We start from the raw sequence: 18,119 nt of genomic DNA on the forward strand, positions 1-18,119 counted from the left end.
CTCGATTACTTATGGATCCTTCATCAGATCACCACTTTTGTGAATATAATACCAAATTGGGATATTACCCTATATACCAAAAGAAAAATTTTGAAAATCGGTTAACAAACGGCGGAGTAATCGTTGAACATAAGAAAACGAACATAACACCTCCCCCATTTTGAAAGTCGGTTAAAATTGTAGCCCATAGACATAATATATACTTATAGGTTTATGTTGTAGCCTATGTGTTATTCTGATGTATAAGCTATGTTATTGTAAAGTTTCATTAAAATTCGTTCAGTAGTTTTTGCGTGAAAGAGTAACAAACATCCATACATCCATACATCCACACATCCACACATCCACACATCCACACATCCATACATCTATACATCCATACATCCAAACAAACTTTCTCCTTTATAATATTAGTAGGATTAGTAGGATGTACCTAGTATTTTGCCATTATTAGGTAGACATTTTTGTGAAAAATTGGGAAATATCAGCAATAAATTTGCTAATATTATCCATTATTATGGACTAATAAAAAATAAAAATATTCTTTTTGTAGAGGAAGAAAAAAGAAAAGGAACAGTAAGATATTAATCATAGACATAATATATACCTAATATTAATAATAGGAAAATATATAATTTTTCCATGATTTTTCCCCACTAGTAACTTTGAACTGAAATAGCAATATATCGTTGTGCTTTTCTGAAATCCTTTCATGACATTTGCGAGGCCGAGGTGTCAGGTGCCCGCGAACACCAAACTGTGGAGTATTGATTTGTTTACAATCGTGTTCCTTCTAAAAACCATTTTGTACATGTACTAAGGTAGTCTATATATTTTCAACCTTGTCAAAACGATCGCGAGATAAAATTTTGACTTAATTACTGCTTTCCGTGCTTCGCTATCGGCTAATCGTTCTCGCTGAATTAGCGCCGACGAAGTTTTAAGAACTTTGAACGCTTAATCACCTCGGAAGCGTGGAGCTTTATCGATTGTTTAGGCTCCCAGTATCATTTCACGTATAGTAACCTAGATAGTAGCGGGGTTTACGAAAAAAATGTGAATAAATGATGTATGATTCTATCGAAGCTCAGCCATGGGAGGAGTATTACTTGTGTGGTGAATTGAATTGAAATAACAGACATGTGTGGGATCTTAAATGTTGAATGGAAGGTGGTTTATAAGGTGGAATGGACAGAGGCGGTCTGGACGTCCCTACTGGGGCAGTCAACTTGGATACAGTGAGGTCTCTGCATCAGACGGTGGTGTCTCTCCGGACTGCTCTAGAGGTGTCAAAGAGTGAACTGAAAGAACTAAAAGAAAAGTACGAGGAACACTCCAGGTGTATAGAGTTTTCCGATCTCATTGAAAAGTTAACACTCGAGAATCACATTTTGAGGAGGAAAATCATCGACTCCGATATTCATGAGAAGCAAAATATTGAGTTGGAAGTAATATACAGTCCTAGAGTAGACAATATTGAGGATAGTAACAAAAAGGAACTGATAGATATATTAAAGTCAAATGAAAATCAAGAGGTTAAAGTTGTAGAAGACACTGAAAGTAAATCTTTTATTGACTTAAGTGAAGAAAGAAATGACAAACCTAAAGTAACAAGTTTTAATGAGCCAGTGGATGAGACCAACAATCATACAGTAGAAGGTAGTGAATCACTCCCAAAAAAAGAATTTGAAAATAAATCTAGTTTTTCTACAAAACTAGAGTTACTTTCAAAGTTTGATGTGAAAATCAAAGTCAAAACGTTAAAAGAGGGTAGTTTCACGTCAAGTAGCTCAGATGACACATCTTCAAATAAAGAATCCAAAACAGATGAAAAGAGTGATTTGAATTTAGAAAAGCATATGGAACATTTTGAAAAAATTGAAAATAGTGAGGCAAAGGTCAATATAAAGACATCCTCTTCTGAGTTTGTGAAAATGGCGGTGCCTAATGAGAATGAGGTGAAATCCAATGTGGACAAGTTTGGTGTCCAAGTGAGAATCACCTCCGAGGATAGTGTTACGGTCCAGGAAAATGTTGAACGGGAGAGAAATAAGGATACACTAAATTTGGATGTTGATAGTTTGAGTTTGAGGTATTGTAGCTTTTAGTATTATTAAATCCTATTAAATCATTATTCATTAAATTAGATTAATATAATATCAGTCTGGGTTAATAAGTTACATTATAATCAGTTAAAATTGACTGGGTTAATTATAATGTTATTTCTCTTGGTCCTTGTATATAAATAATCGGCAAAGTGCGAGTCGGACTTGCGCACGAAGGGTTCCGTAACATTATAGAGCGAAAATAAGGAAAAAATGTTTTTTGTATGGCAGCCCCCTCTAAATAATTTATTTTACTTTAATTGTATTATTTAATATTAAAGTACACATATAATTGAGGATTTTGTGAAAATTTCAAGTGTCTATATGTTGTCATTATGGATTAAGAGCCAAAAAGACCAAAAAAATAATGTTTGTTGTATGGGAGCCCCCCCGTAAATATTAACTTTATTTTGTTTTTAGTATTTGTTGCTATAGCAGCACTAGAAATACATAATCTGTGAAAATTTTAGAAGTCTAGCTATAGCGGTTCTTGAGTTACACCCTAGAGACAGACAGACAGACGGACAGACATCGAAGTCTCAGTAATAGGGTCCCGTTTTTACCCTTTGGGTACTGAACCCTAAAAAGAATAGTCATAATATTATAACACAATGTTAATTGTAACTGATCAGATTGGCACAAAAATGAGCTTTAGTTAAACAAAATAATTATGCTTCAAAGGAATTCTCAGTTTTTAAATTACTTAATTATTATATCATATCATAGCTAAATAATTTGTTGCAAATGAAAAAGTTATTGTAATAGAGATGATGACAAGGTCAAAGATTAGCGAATTTTGTCAATAAAATAAAGAAATCACGGTAAAAATCTATGAATAATAAAAACAAAGGAATCGTAACTCCCATACTATTACCGTTTTAAATTTATAGGTTACATATAATTTTTTATACAGAGTGCACAAAAATACTTTAGGGTTTGTGTGTATCCTTCTTGAAGAGTTTACTGTGAAAGCAGCAGTGCTAAACAGTATTATAATTTTATACAACCCCTGTATATTTTACCCCATTATAGTTGTGGTTATATCACCCTTGCATTCAGCAGCTATGTAATTCTAGAATCTAGAGTATTCATAATTTATACAGGAACACATGTTACAATACATAATGCATTTATTGGGTTTTGTTATCAAGCCAATCTAGTTGAAATAGCCAGTCGGGCTATTTTAACTCGATGGCTGCGACAGCTAACTCGCTCTCTTCCGCCCCGACATTTCGTATTTTCGCTGCGAAAAATTAAAATTAAGGAAAACGTCTTATGTTGTAGGTCTATGTCAGAGGGTGACAACTCCGTTTTCTCCGACGGTACCACACCCAATGAAGCGAGACAGCAAGACGAGAAAGAGACGGAGAATGCGAGTGGAAATGAGTCAGAAGAGGTGGACGATATAGAGCTCATCTTCACCACCGATGAGTCCAAGGATATGAGCAATTTACAGGTACGATTAGCGGAAATTGCGTTCTTAGTGTCCAAACACACTAGGCCGAAGTTACGCGGCGTAAATTCCGCATGATTATGTACGCAATGTCAAACGCATACAAAATACGAACGGAACGCGACGGAATAGTGTCGTCGGTAATTTAAAATACATTGCGGGCGTAATCATGCGGAATTTACGCCGCGTAACTTCGGCCTAGTGTGTTTAGACACTTATAGCATCGCACATTTATCATTACGCACGCGCCGGTCGCGCCGCATTTTAGAATTCGTTGTATCGAATGATATGAAACCTCGCACATTCGTCCGCACCGTACGCGCCGCATTTCGTGTACTATGCGGTGCGTTCGACGCGTACGGCGCGTACGGTGCTGACAAACGTGCGATCTGTTTTAAGGTAGGCGCACATTATGTCGAGAAACGGAATAGTCATGAAAAATATAATATGTGCCCGCAACGCTGCGAATCGATGTGCGCGCACCTTTAGTTAAGGTATGCGCAGACTACTGCCGACTGCTCTTTAAATTCTTTCTTCACATATTTTGAATAGGTACTGCGATACCCTTCTACTAATAACTCAGCAGTAGCAACTTGTCACAGAATGAGTATACTCTTTAGATCCAATTTATTCTAAACGCAAACAAACATTTGGGTCACGTATTATTATTTAAACGACTCATATAAATCCCGCAAACGACATCGGTAGAAGTCAATAAAAGCTCTCGGATCAAACCAAATCAAAATAATTTATTATTTACTACACATATTATACGATTACGAATTTACGACACATATTCAACCAAAAAACTCTGTTCTGAATTCAAAAACTTGATTGTAAACGAAAACTTTTAAGCTCTAAGCCAGAGCGAAATGTAATCTCGACTTCCGACAAAGACGGGTAAACATTAGGAATCCATACTTCCATATAATACTTATTATATTAACTAATATTATAAATTCAAAAGTGTGTCTACCTGTCTGTTACCTCTATTTGGATTTGGATGGATTTGGATTTACAAAAACCGTGTGTGTTTTAAATACTCATAATTTATGAATACTCATAAATTATGAGTATTTAAAAAAAAACCTATCCAACAACACCCCACAAAATGGGGGTGGACGCGCGAAAGAAAAATGATCCCGCTTCATGTGTAGGAGAGGTACCACAAAAAATATTTTTTTAAGATTTTATGTACCATTTTGTCGGTATCATAAATATGTGCGAAATGACAAAGTAGGCCCTATAGTCTCTGAGCAATACCGCGGACAGACAGACAGACGGACAGATGGACGGCCAGACTGAAACTATAAGGGTTCTTTGTTGACTACGGAATCCTAATAATCGGCCAAGTGCGAGTCGGACTCGCGCACGTAGGGTTCCGTACCATTATAGAGCAAAATTAGGCCAAAAATTGTGTTGTTTGTATGGGAGCTCCCCTTAACTTTTTATTTTATTTTAATATTATTATTAAATATTAAAGTACACGTATAATTAAGGACTTTGAGAAAAATTCAAGTACCTACCTGTTGCCATTATTGATATAGAGCAAAAAAGGCCAAAAAAATCACGTTTGTTGTATGAGAGCCCCCCTTAAATATATTTTTTTTTTGCTTTTAGTATTTGTTGTTATAGCGGCAACAGATATACACGATCTGTGAAAATTTCAGACCTCTAGCTATAGCGGTTCTTGAGATACAGCCTGGAGACAGATGGACAGACATCGAAGTCTCAGTAATAGGGTCCCGTTTTTACCCTTTGGGTACGGAACCCTTAAAATAAATATAGATCAGAAAAATTTACGGTTCCCGTGCCATAAACTAATTTTGGCGCAACGGAGTTGCTTGCTTCATCTGCTAAGTTATAAATTCCCTACCTACTATACGCTGTCTACAGTCTAATAAAGTTAGGGTTGCCATCGCCTAAATTGCCGTCTCCGGTCAGGCACGACAAAATTTCCGGACATTTGGCCGAAAACCTCTGCGATTACTTCCTGCCAATTTTACCATTCCCGAGAATTTGAAAAATTCTGATTAACTCAAGTCTGTGCAAGAAACCGTGTCTGCTCAGCGAGTTTTTATTTTTTGTTTATTGCTGCATTACTAAAGTTAAATTTCTCTTAACAAAAGTGTCCGGATTTTACCCGGACACTTTTCAAAAACCCGGCCGGAGTTCGGACGCTCCCCGGACGCCCAATGGAATGGAATTCAATGGACAAATCCGGGGAAATCCGGTCGGATGGCAGCCCTAAATAAAGTACCAAAGCTAACCCTAACCCGCTATTACAAAGAAAACAGAAGCAACAAATCTATTACAAAGTTTTACCGCTAAATCATCGATCGGAAACATTTTCAATAGCCTGGCGTGCCGATTGCCAATATCGGTTGAAGTCGAGTGCCCTGTTGGCACTATTTACCTTTTGCATATCAATGGATTTATACAGCTCTTTTATATTCTCTTTTACTGAGTAGTTGGGTTCAGTCACAATATATAGACCAAGTTTGGTATTACATTTTTGACTGTATAAATGAAAGTTGCTTCAGTTTTGTTGACTGAAATTCAATAAGTAAATCTATAATGATAATGTTTTTCGTTTCTAGCAAGATGGGATTGACATAGCCACTGTGTGTGCCAAAATCCCTAAATAAAATGAGAATAAAAAAATAATAATGATAATGCGCAAATATGTCTCTGTGTCCTCATTCGACACGTATAAAGCCCTGAACCGATCAAATTTGGCACTTATCATCATTAGCTTGAGTCCCGGGAAAGGATGAAGCACAAATTTTAGCTCTAAGAAATTTGGTTTGGTGGAAATTTTGCGATACACTTTCGGGACACTGAAGGGCAATTTGAGTAGGTACCTTATAAAATTTGCTCAAGGTTGTGAGTTTACAACACTAAATATCTTGTAATGTCCCTAAAAACCTTCGAAAGTTTTAGTTCAACCAATTTAGGAATTTCATAAACACCTTCCAAATTTTTCGTTCAACCAATTTAGGAATTTCATAAAAACCTTCCAAAGTTTTCGTTTCTACTCCAAAAATTTGATACTTCCTCAATCGCTCTGTTTACAAAAGACCCCAGGTTAACAGGAGTGGTATCGATTCTGTAATTGCCGGGTCGCCATTGACAACGGAGGTGTCGATCCTCCCATCAACTGCCCTATTACACTAATCATAGGTTCCGTAGCGTGACTACAGTGGTGAACGTTTATGTACTTAAATCAAAGTTCTGCCGCAATCAAAGCAAAACCTCGCTAAAGCCTAGTTTTTATTATTCGTAGCTAAAGCCACATAAATTCGAAATCAAAGTTCGTCCGCGAACGTATCAGAGCAAAACCTCGCTTAAATCGGATAAATTCGCAACATTTCTAATACCAATAACTCTAATTCAAAACCTTTCTAAAATCACTAAAACCCAAAACATTAACCTCGCTAAAAACCGCATATATTCTAAACTTTGCTAATGCCAGTATAACTGCAGTAATTCAAAACCTTTCTAAAATTACTAAAATTCAAAATATTAACCTCGCTAAAACCGCATAAATTGAAAACCCGTCTAAAAACTGTTCAAATCCAAACCTTTGTTAATACGCGTTCGCTAAAATCCAAAAGAGTGTATTATCCCTTAGGTACAGCTATCTTTCTATCTTCCCGTTTTATATTCAAACTAGATGACACCTGAACTTCCACGAATCGCGACAAAAAAAAAACTTAAATCGCGAATCGGTTCAGACTTCAGACCATCTCGACTTTTAGCGAGACTAACAAAATTGGAATTCATTTTTGTTCATACATCTTATTTTTTGTGGTATCACCAATAATAATTCGACCTTGAATACATTTAGGATCCATAACTCAGAAGTAAGCTTTGCGTGGAATCAATTTTCCAATACCGAACCGAGTCGGTCTTATTGAATCAAGAACAGCGAACAACTTAACAAGATTTGGAGCGTCTCCAAGGATTCTGAATTTCGGCTTCCATTATACGCAATAGAATTGGCGAAACATACTTTTAATATCTTTACATAAGGCTTTCAGCTTTGAAACAATCCAAGTTTGTTACGTTAGTTCCATTAGCCGGCTTACTTTCCGAACTGGTGGTAGGCGTAATGTATGATTACAAAGTAACAAGTCCATTTAACATGTGGGTGGGATATACGTAGAGGTCGCAAAGGAGGATCTTCCGACCGAGCGAGGTGGTATGCTCGGTCAGGCCGGAGCCCACAGTGATACATTTTCAGCTGTCGTATACATACCGACGCACTTAGGCGGGTATAAATAGTCAGTAGGTACTCAAGATGCATCTCGATTTTCGGTCTCAAGACGCAGTTCGGCTCTATGATTGGTCCAAATTTTGACAGCCATGAGCCAAACAATCACAGAGCCTGAACCGTGTTTTGAAACCAGAATGCATCTTGATTCTTGAGTACTGACTATTTATACCGGTCTTAGAAAACTTCGATAGCGCGATGCAGGAATGTTAGGCTAATTGTAGATACCGCCACAAACATGTTATTTAATCACCTACATAGAAGAGTTTGAGCTAATAAATTACACCAACATGCAGGTAATGAAAAATCGTTCCTATAATACCAGCATTTTTCCCGCAGGAAGACCTGGTGTCCATCAGAGAAAACGAGAATTGGACGCCCAGTTCCTCAACCACGCATTCGACTCCAGTCCTCATCAAGTTCCACACTTTGGACCCTGATTTTCAATCGGAAACCCCAAAACCTAAAACCCCAGGCTATAGAGATTTGCGGACGAAGAGGGTATCTTTGCCGAACGACAAAGAGATCAGGCATGTCGGATTCAACAGCAAGAACAGCCTGGATCTTCCAGGAAAAGGGATCCTCAAAAGCCACAATAAGTCCGACAATACGCTGTACAGAAAGAGTCCCAACGCTAGTACACGAAGATTGGACAGCGTGGATAGCCTGTCTGGGGATTACAACAGGATGAGTCTAGACCACACTAAGTCGTCTAGCTTCGAGCTAGGCTCAAGTCTAGATGTCCTGCATAGGGATGAAAGTGTGGATAGCTTCTACAAGGCTCGATTGGGCCATCGGTTCTCGGTGTTCGCTGAAACGGATATATCGAAGTGTGGGATTTCCGAGGACGATCTCGCCAGCAACTTGAATATTCGTCGGAATACCTGCCCCAACCCGTTCCAGTACAGGTAATTATTGTTTTTACTAACAAAAAGAAGCTTTTTCTACGGCGAAGTAAATTATCAATGCGCTTCAAATTATACCTACTTACGTTGTTTTTGTACCAGCAAAATCTGGTAAAAAAGCTTGTGTGGTCTTAAAAGACCACACCAAGCTCTGTTCTGAGTTCTGACTGTGATGTGTTAGATATTATGAATACAATTTAACAGATGGAATCATCTAATAGTCAATACTGCGCAGTTCATCAATTAATTTGTCTCATTAATTAGCAATTGGAGCCAGCTTTGCAACATTAATTTGGGAATTGCAGTGAATAAACTAATTAAGTACGTCTGTTTCATCTTGGTCGAAATACTTGTTGAAACTTTTGTTGTATTGAATGTCAAGAGAGGGGAGCCATTTTTATCTGAAAACAATCATGTTTTCGTACTTTGTTGGCTTTTTGGCGAGCGCGAACAGGTCACTACATTTGGTTAAAATTATATGGCTTATTCATCATTAGTCTTATACCAGTTTCTGAGATCGGCAAGACAATATATATTATGTCTTGATTATACAACGTCTGAAATTACGTCAGTGGCTTTAAGGTGCCGGTTGGCAGAGGGCGAAATGAAGCAACCGCAGACAACGTATCGCAACGACACTACTGGTTTGTACGTATTTCTATGAAATAGCCTCCGCAGCTAGCGACACTTATTCATAGAAATATGTACATAGAAACCAGTAGTGTCGCGAGTCGCGACGACACGTCGTCTGCTGCAACTTTATGTAGCCGGCTTCCAATTTGAGCATGCAACTTCGCTCGGTTGAAAAATCTTCCTTTGGAACCGCCGCGCCTATTCCTAATTTCCTACATTGGTGACCCTGGACAAAAACCCGCTTCCCTCTGGACATCATCATCACTCCATATGTTTTGAGTGGATTAAATATCAGTATTATTCGTATTTATCAGGTTGCCGTACCGCGGTCCGAGCCGCAGCTACGGCAAGCGGCGAACTGCGGGTGTACGGCGCGAGAGCTCCGCGCAGACCGACCTGTCCGCGCTGCCGCCCAAGTGGACGTCCGACGGCAATCTCGCTTATAAGGTAGAACGTCAATATTGGCTACTAGCACAGAATATATAATTAGTACCTTACGGTACAGAAGTTTCACTCCCGAGTATGATAAACGCAAGCGTCCGATCACCGGACTAGTCCCAATTGGCTGGCGCTTTTGTATTCTGTGGCTGAGCGACTCGCGCGCTCGCCGCCCGGCATGGCCCGGCCGCCGCCGCTCGCTTGACAGCCCTGGCAGATTGAAGCGAGACGGCAGATTGAAGCGAGACGGCAGACAGTTATTGTACTATGAACGCTAAACGCAATGCAAAAGGTTGAAATTAGATTGTTTTCCAGAATCTCGGCGATTTAGCGCCGTTTGTATGGAAGTGAGACAGGCCTGCTACTAGGTAGATTTTGTTGCTTTAATAATAAGGTTCAATATGCTCTAAGTAGAGTTCCGGAGGTAACCTCGCTAACCTAACCTAACCTACCTTAGGTTCACAGTAAATTTAGTGTAGTGGTGATGGTTGTTACCATAGGCTACTTATAATTTCTGTAATTTGCAAGATTCCTAAACAAAGCCACACAGCTACTTGGCCAAGGCGTAGCGGAACTATCTATATGGTAGTCAATCTTTAGCAATTTGTGGTTCATGTAATAAATAAAGCAAGACGGTTTACTGTTTCTCCGTACATTGTACATTATACATTATTATTAACTAGTATACCTATAACGAGGTACAAAAGATTACAAAATTTTTGTTCGTATTACGAATACGACTACTTGTACTATTATCTATTCTGTGGTACGACGTCTAAATTCGCTATCGAAACTAGCAATTGCATTTTGACTAGGGGCTCTGGTACAGTCTTCGTATACACATTATCACTCTCTTCAGTTCCCGTAGTTAATTGTACAGTATACAGTTCTCATAGCTACCTGTATACAGTTCTCCTAAATAGAGGCTAAATCAGGCCATAAACGCAAGGGTGTACCTGGCAGTTCCCTGTGCAGTTACACCTTTCAAGCAAAGTTGAGGCAAAACCTGCACCGTTCTGTACACGCTCCGGTTTACCTGAACAGTTGACATGTTCAAGCAAAACTGTCAGGTACTACCCTTGCGTGTATGGCCTGCTTTTTATCCAACTTCCATTACAGATCCCCGAGTTGGGCTTCTCGATGGCCAAGAGTCAGCGTCGGGCGCCGCGCCCCGCGCCCCGCCCTGACGACCCGAGACGCGTGCTGCTTAGTGATATAGGTATGTAGGCACTTTAAAAAACAAATGGGGTTCAAAAAGTGTATTGTTTGTTCCTATTTTAAATTAAATTAAATCATTTAATTCAGGCATCAGAGGCCCATATAAAATAATTTAAATACTTACATCTTGACTTTGACCATCTAAGTGGCTAGCCAACTCGATGCCTAGGCACGTTTACTACGTTTTAAAATAAAAAAAGAAGTAGATAATTTTTTTTCTATGTTCAAAGATTACACCGCTGTTTGTGAACCGATCTTCAAAATTTTTCTTTTGTTAAATAGATTGTACCATGTTTACAATAGTGCCTGATGATGCATAAGTGGGACTTTAAATATGATGCTAGATAATTTAGTCTATTGCATCGACAGGTACAGCTAGAAAAATGAAAATTTTTGGAGGCACACCACAATTTAATCAGCTTACAGGGGTGCTCTGGGTTCCCATCCGTTCGTCGATCGTCCTGAGAATCCTGAGATATTCCCGTGTTTAGTTCTAAATTAGGATTTAGGAATATTTAGGGTACGATAACATTTTTTGAGGCACACCAACTACTGGCCACGGTACACCAGTGTGCCGCGGCACACCTTTTACGGGACACTGCTTTAAATTATACTGTTTATGTAATAGTAATATTAGGTATTATTCTGTCGCAGGTTTCACGTCCATGGTGCCGGAGCTGTCCCGCTCGGCCGAGCCGCTGTGGAAGATGCAGCAGGCGCACGACTCGCCGCTGCCCAGGTATGTACATAGTCCGGTCGTGGGATTGCATCAAGATCATTGAATCAGAGGCTCGTATAAATTATACGGCAAAAACGGCTCTAGCTACGCCCCTGTATCTCAGTATATATATGTATTATCTATGGCCCTGCATTGCATTGACGCTTCGCTTGATAATTAGTCTTTCACACAGAAGAATACATTGGAATCGGATGCCAAAAAGGTATTTTTATTATGAGACTAAACAGTAAAAAGAAACAAAAAACAAGGACCTTAAAACTCTGCGAGAATTTAAAGTGTTTAGAAAAGAAAAGGCGCTGTATCAAAACAGATAATCATAAAATCGCTACAAAAATCATTGCTCTTGGAGCTATAAGTGGTTTAAACTTATAGCTCCAAGAGCTTCTTTAGACGTGGGAGAGCCATGCTTCGGCACGAATGGGCCAGCTCGACCGGAGAAATACCACGTTCTCACAGAAAACCGGTGTGAACCAGCGCTTGCGCTGTGTGTTCACTGTGAGTGAGTGAGTTTACCGGAAGCCCAATCCCCTACCCTATTCCCTTCCCTACCCTCCCCTATTCCCTTCCCTTCCCATCCCTACCCTCCCTTATTACCCTATTCCCTCTTAAAAGGCCGGCAACGCACATGCAGCTCTTCTGATGCTGTGAGTGTCCATGGGTGGCGGAAGTTGCTTTCCATCAGGTGACCCGTTTGCTAGTTTGCCCCCTTATTTCGTATATAACAATGACGTCATATTATTTGTGTTGCAGATACATATCACGTGGCTCTTACCGCTCGCCGTGCCCCAGCATAGACCGCAGTAACGACTGGGTACCGCAGTCATATGGTAAATGCATTATCCATACTAATGCTACTAACTATGTGTTGCCTGCAACTGCGTTGCGCCGAAAATTGCATCAGCCTGCCTAGCGTACGCCAACGCGATATTTCACTCTTCTTCTTCTCTATTGACCCTAGCATGGCAAACATTTTTTCTCGCGTAGATCTATCATTGAAATAACACATTTTTATAGTTTTGTCGACATAATGTCGATAGGCCTTCAAGAAGAGACCGTATTGTCTCTAAGGCCGGCAATGCGTCTGCAGCTCTTTTAATGTTGCCACTTGCGAGTGTCCAGGGCGACGGTAGTTGCTTTCCATCAGGTGACCCGTTTGCCCCCCTTATTTTATAAAAAAAGGTAACTTAATGTATAACATGTAACATTTCAGGTGCTCGCGGCTGGCGCAGCTCGCTCCCAGACGTGAGGAACGACGACACAGACGAGCTGATGCAGGAGGTCGACAACTATCTACGTCGCTCCGTCGACAACCTGCCTATTGCAGCACTGGATAGACCGGGTTGGTATTGAGAGGAAATAATTCTTCCATAACACCCAAGACATGGGCTGCGAGAGAAAGAAAGTATAAAAAATTTGAATTGTCCCGCTACTCCGGTCTCCTATCCTATGTCCTTTCCGGGACTCATAATATCTCCATGCCAAACACTACAATTGGCTCAGTGGTTTGGGCGTGAAGAGGTAACAGACAAACATACAGATAGACACACTTCGCATTTATAATATTAGTATGGATTTTGTAAACACTACTACTTAAAAACTCTCCAAAGGGCAAATTGAAAAACATTAGATTAAGTCCTTGGTCCACGCCGCGCCGTGTCAAATTTCTTATACATACATAGTTATAATATATCTATCAACTTTATAGGTCTTTGTATAGGTATTGTAAAGTTTTTGAACATGATATTTGCACCGGAAATTAATCATAAATAACAATAATATATTTTATTCTTACACATCAGATTCGTCATCCGCAATCAGAGGCGAGCCGTACATACCGTCGGAGACGCGTCGGCTGCGGCTCGGACACACCGTCAAAGTGATCGCGCCGCACGGCCGCCTCGCTGTGGGACGGGTGAGGTGCGTATTGTACGCAGATTGTGCGTTCATTGAGCGTACTGTACGTATATTGTGCGTACTGAACGTATGTTATGCGCGTGTTATGTACCATCGAGGAAATTGATTCCTAGGCAGTTGACAGACCAACGTCGACATTTGGTCAGATCATGTCAATTCAATGTTAATCGTAATCTGTCGGCTGGCTTTGACATAACGCGTCCAAACTACGTAGGTCCCCCATCTGCCTAGGAATCAACTTCTCTGATAGTATGTTGTGTTTGGTTTACGTAGATTGTTTGACGTTCGTAATTTACTATTGTACTACCAGAAAAATCGATTCATAAGCACATAGTCATCTGGCTGGTTCATCTCAAACCCGGTCAAAACAGATCACTATTAACTCAGACCCAGACTTACATTTGTTTGTTATCGTTCTCTTATCAGCCGAAATGCCCTACCGAAACGCAGGGCTTTGGTTTTTCGTTACTCTAAAACATGTTTTACCACTCTCACCAGGTACGTGGGCGTGGCCGGGTGCTCAGCCACGCAGAGCGCGGTCGTAGTGGGGGCGGAGTGCGTACGCGCGACGCACCCGTGGCTACCGCGCAACGACGGCGCGCACGCCGGACGCAAATACTTCGCGCCCGCGCCGCATCACACCGCTCTGTTTGTCCCTGCCCACAAGGTGGTACTCGCCTGGGCTGACTAAAGGCATGTTTTATTTATACTTATATTTAGGAAGGAAACAAAGATATATTATATCTGTCTCTTTTACGCATTAGTAAACGGAGCAGGATGGTTCGAGCTCGCGTTGTCATGTGCAGTCGTGCTAGCTAAGGCCGACTGACTGACATTCCTTCATACTTATTTGGGAAGGAAACAAAGATATATCTGTTTCTTTTACGCATTAGTAAACAGAGTGAGCGTTCGATCTCGCGTTTTCGTGCTAGCTAAGGCCGATCGAAGGCATGTTCGATTTATAAACATTAATTTGAAATTTTAAAATTGAGAGAGAAACATATTTCGCTCTCTGTTCTGCGTTGTTCAACGGAATGGGATATCAATTTACCTACGGTCGTACGGCTCTGGTCAAGTTTGACCAATAAGGAGTTCAATTGAGAGGTAATAATATTTTTTGTCTCTTTTGCGCACTAGAGACAGCAAACGTAAATGAGTGAATCTTCAATAGGAGTTTTTGTGCCCGCACATATTGGTGCTGTATGGGCACATTTTGTATGATATAGTTTGATATATAATTTTAATGATTTGGCCATTTTGAAAATTTTATGGCTTTTAAACTCGGAGTTGAGGTTATAAAGAAAGAAAAAACAGGCGCTGACTGACAAACTGCTTATCTGCTTTGGCATATCTAGTTACATATTGTCATATTATGTACGAGATATAATCTTGTAAACAATGGAAAATAACTATAGAATAGCCAAGAAGACTGACATGCTAAGAAGGCTTGAAAAATATTTATTGCTGCTGAAAGCCAAACAAATCAAAATCAAAAGAAAACCCCGTATAAACTCTGTATTTTGCTATTATAATCCTACATGAATACAGCATTTATCCAGTCGGGATCCTATCAAACGAAAGAATATATTATTCATGACGTTAAACAAATATCAAATTATTTTTGAGCTTTAACAAATCACAAAAAAAGTTTCAAGTGAAAACCATCTTGAACTTTTATTATATCAAGGTTGAATCGTAACAATCTCGAAGCTGCATCGTGTAGGATCATAATAGCAGAATTGGTATACCTAAATTGGTTTACAAATATTTACTGTTAACATCATACTGCTAGGAATTGAATGCGATGTGATTGTGAAGGTTATGTGAATTGAGGTAAAATATAATGTATTTTTGATGGTAGGACTTAAAGACTTGCTTACTGCCTAAAATAGATATCTATGTATACATGCTGATTAAATTTTTTTCTTATATCTTTTTTAGGGTTCCGTAGCCAAAATATGGCAAAAAACGGAACCCTTATAGATTCTTTATTATTCTATTCATGGCTGCTCTTTTGTCTGCTTGTAAATATAGGAATTTATCTCATTATAAAATAATTATTGCCTTGTGTACTTATAACAGCGTCGGTTCGGCGTATGTTTATGTTAGTCGCGACTTTTAGACGCCTACAAAAATATTAGTGGAAGTAACATAATTGTATGTTATTTTATATTATATTTCTTGTTTTATTTAATCGGATATATCTAAATTAAGTAATTTTATCAAACAATTTGAAATATAATACGCATCTAAATATAATACGGATTGGTGGAAAATTGTAGAATTATATTAGAATAAAGTTCTTGAATATTATCAGTGTATCTAAGTTATACGGAATGTTCTGTATTATTCTGTATACGGAGTATTCTGTATACATTCTAGAACTAGGCGTCCTTACAGGGCTATGTATATGCATGTAAGTGTATATCATTTTAGCCTTAGAATATAATAGTTCGAGCGAGTTTAAATATAACAAGTTATATAGGGTGATCGAGAAATATAATTGGAATATACTTTTCTCAAGTGGGTAATAATAAAAAAAAATCACTTACTAGTAAAAACATATTTTAAGCTGCTAATAGCTTATTCACACATGCTGTCTTTGTCGTACATTAATTGATATTTACAAAATGTCACTTGATAGACGAAAATAGCAAGTGTTGATAAGATACAATATGTATTAATATTTAATAAATAAGTGTACTTTACGAGTAAGAAAGTCAACTGAATACTAGTCAAATCGAATAGATCGATAATTTCAATCGTAATTGTTTAAGCTAGTAATAAGAATTAAAATTGTATCAGTACACCCTGTATAATTTTCCATTCGAAGTAAATTAATACATGTGATATAAGAGTTCAAAATTGCCTTATTCTGATGAAAAGGAAACCCCATTTTTGATTCTAAAATCGTTCCTAATTCACACAACTATAACTGCCATCTTTAATTTTTTAAACTCGCTCAGCCTTTCAATTATATTAGTTAATATAATATTGATAAGGATTATAACTATTTACTTTGTGTATCTAAATATTATATGTTCTCAATGTAGTAAGGACAACCTAGCGTAAGAACTGAGTATTATGTGTAGTATATTCAAAATTCACAGAGGCGATACTTGTCACTTTCAAAAGTATGTAGAAGTACATGAAATTGAATGTATCATAGATGTAATTATTTATAAACATATTCACTCTAACTTCTAGATAAAATTGTACTAGATTTGCTGCTAAAGTGGCCCATTCACTATCCTGCATTGCAGTCCGCCGTGCAGTCCGCCGGCTTATCGGACTGCATGGCGGACTGCCGTGACTGCATGGCCTTTTTAATCTAAAATTACTAAGGACCATAAGCTATGGCCATAGATCATAGACTCTATGGTGTTAGATTTAATAGCTATCTATCAATTTTAATGTTGTCACTAAATCAATTGGTGTAATGAATATAGGTGTCTTAGATAGAAAGTATAGAAAAAATTAGGGCCTATTTCTGCAAACAATGTTTTTGTGACATTTTAACCTAACTTCCTTATTCAAAAAAGTAAGAGCCTGTTATATTATAATCTCCTTGTAAGTGACGAATAGCTCATCGAACATTTTTACTTATCGATGTAGTCAAAAATGTTAGATGCTATTCCTAACGTATTGTGCGATTGTGAAATACGTCTACATTTAATATGTTGCTTTATTCGTTAGTTACTTTGATATAATTATTATAATACATAAAAATAATCGAATAAGGAGGTTGGACTTAAGCTCGCGTTAAATACCGAAGGTCTACTTGCGCCAGTCTGCGCCTCAGTCAGCTCTTTTTCTTTCATACGAAGAGTGAAAAAGATAAGATGATATTTAACCAAGGATTAAGTTTAACCCGGATTTACACAAGTAGGTTTTCTGGCGTTTTTTATTTATACATAGGAATCATTTATTTATTTATATTTATAAGTCAGGTATTATCTATAATTTAAACTATATTTAACAGTATCTACAAAATAACATTTAACAATTTCTTTTTTAAATTATTTTTATACAAACTTTACCTTCACAAATACCATGAAGTATTTTGCTAATAATTTTGCATATACTATAATTTTTTACTGTGCCATCTTTTTGATGTATTTTGTACTAAAAGAATGATCCGCCTCGCTATAATTTATTGCTTAAGTACCAAATAATGAAGTTTTTGTCTCATTTTTTGTTAGAAAGTTGCTTGTTGGTCTTATAAGGCATTTGTTGTAAAACCTGTGATTTTATTCATATACTTACGCACATTTTAGGTTAGTTGATTTTGAGTTCCTTTACAGTCTAGTCTCGAAAACCCCAAATAAAAAAACTATTACTAATTTATAAAAGTGTATTATAAGTATATAATATAATGTAGAAATGTAATCACTCTGTATAAAAAAAAATCACTCTGTAAAAGCAAAGTGGACTTTAT

At 38.1% G+C, this 18,119-nt stretch overlaps 1 protein-coding gene across 1 annotated transcript; it reads left to right on the forward strand.

Moving 5' to 3' along the window:
• Window positions 1-750: 750 nt before the first annotated feature.
• LOC121735309 lies at window positions 751-17,625 on the forward strand. The gene is made up of 10 exons (XM_042126092.1): window positions 751-2,092; window positions 3,390-3,561; window positions 8,174-8,742; window positions 9,687-9,819; window positions 10,930-11,029; window positions 11,683-11,767; window positions 12,518-12,594; window positions 12,978-13,106; window positions 13,567-13,684; window positions 14,180-17,625. The coding sequence occupies exons 1-10, from the start codon at window positions 1,188-1,190 to the stop codon at window positions 14,370-14,372; spliced, it is 2,481 nt and encodes an 826-aa protein (XP_041982026.1). The 5' UTR covers window positions 751-1,187; the 3' UTR covers window positions 14,373-17,625.
• The last annotated feature ends 494 nt before the right edge of the window (window positions 17,626-18,119 follow it).

The sequence above is a fragment of the Aricia agestis genome, chromosome 17 (genome assembly GCF_905147365.1).
Source record: "Aricia agestis chromosome 17, ilAriAges1.1, whole genome shotgun sequence".
Lineage (NCBI taxonomy): Eukaryota > Metazoa > Arthropoda > Insecta > Lepidoptera > Lycaenidae > Aricia > Aricia agestis.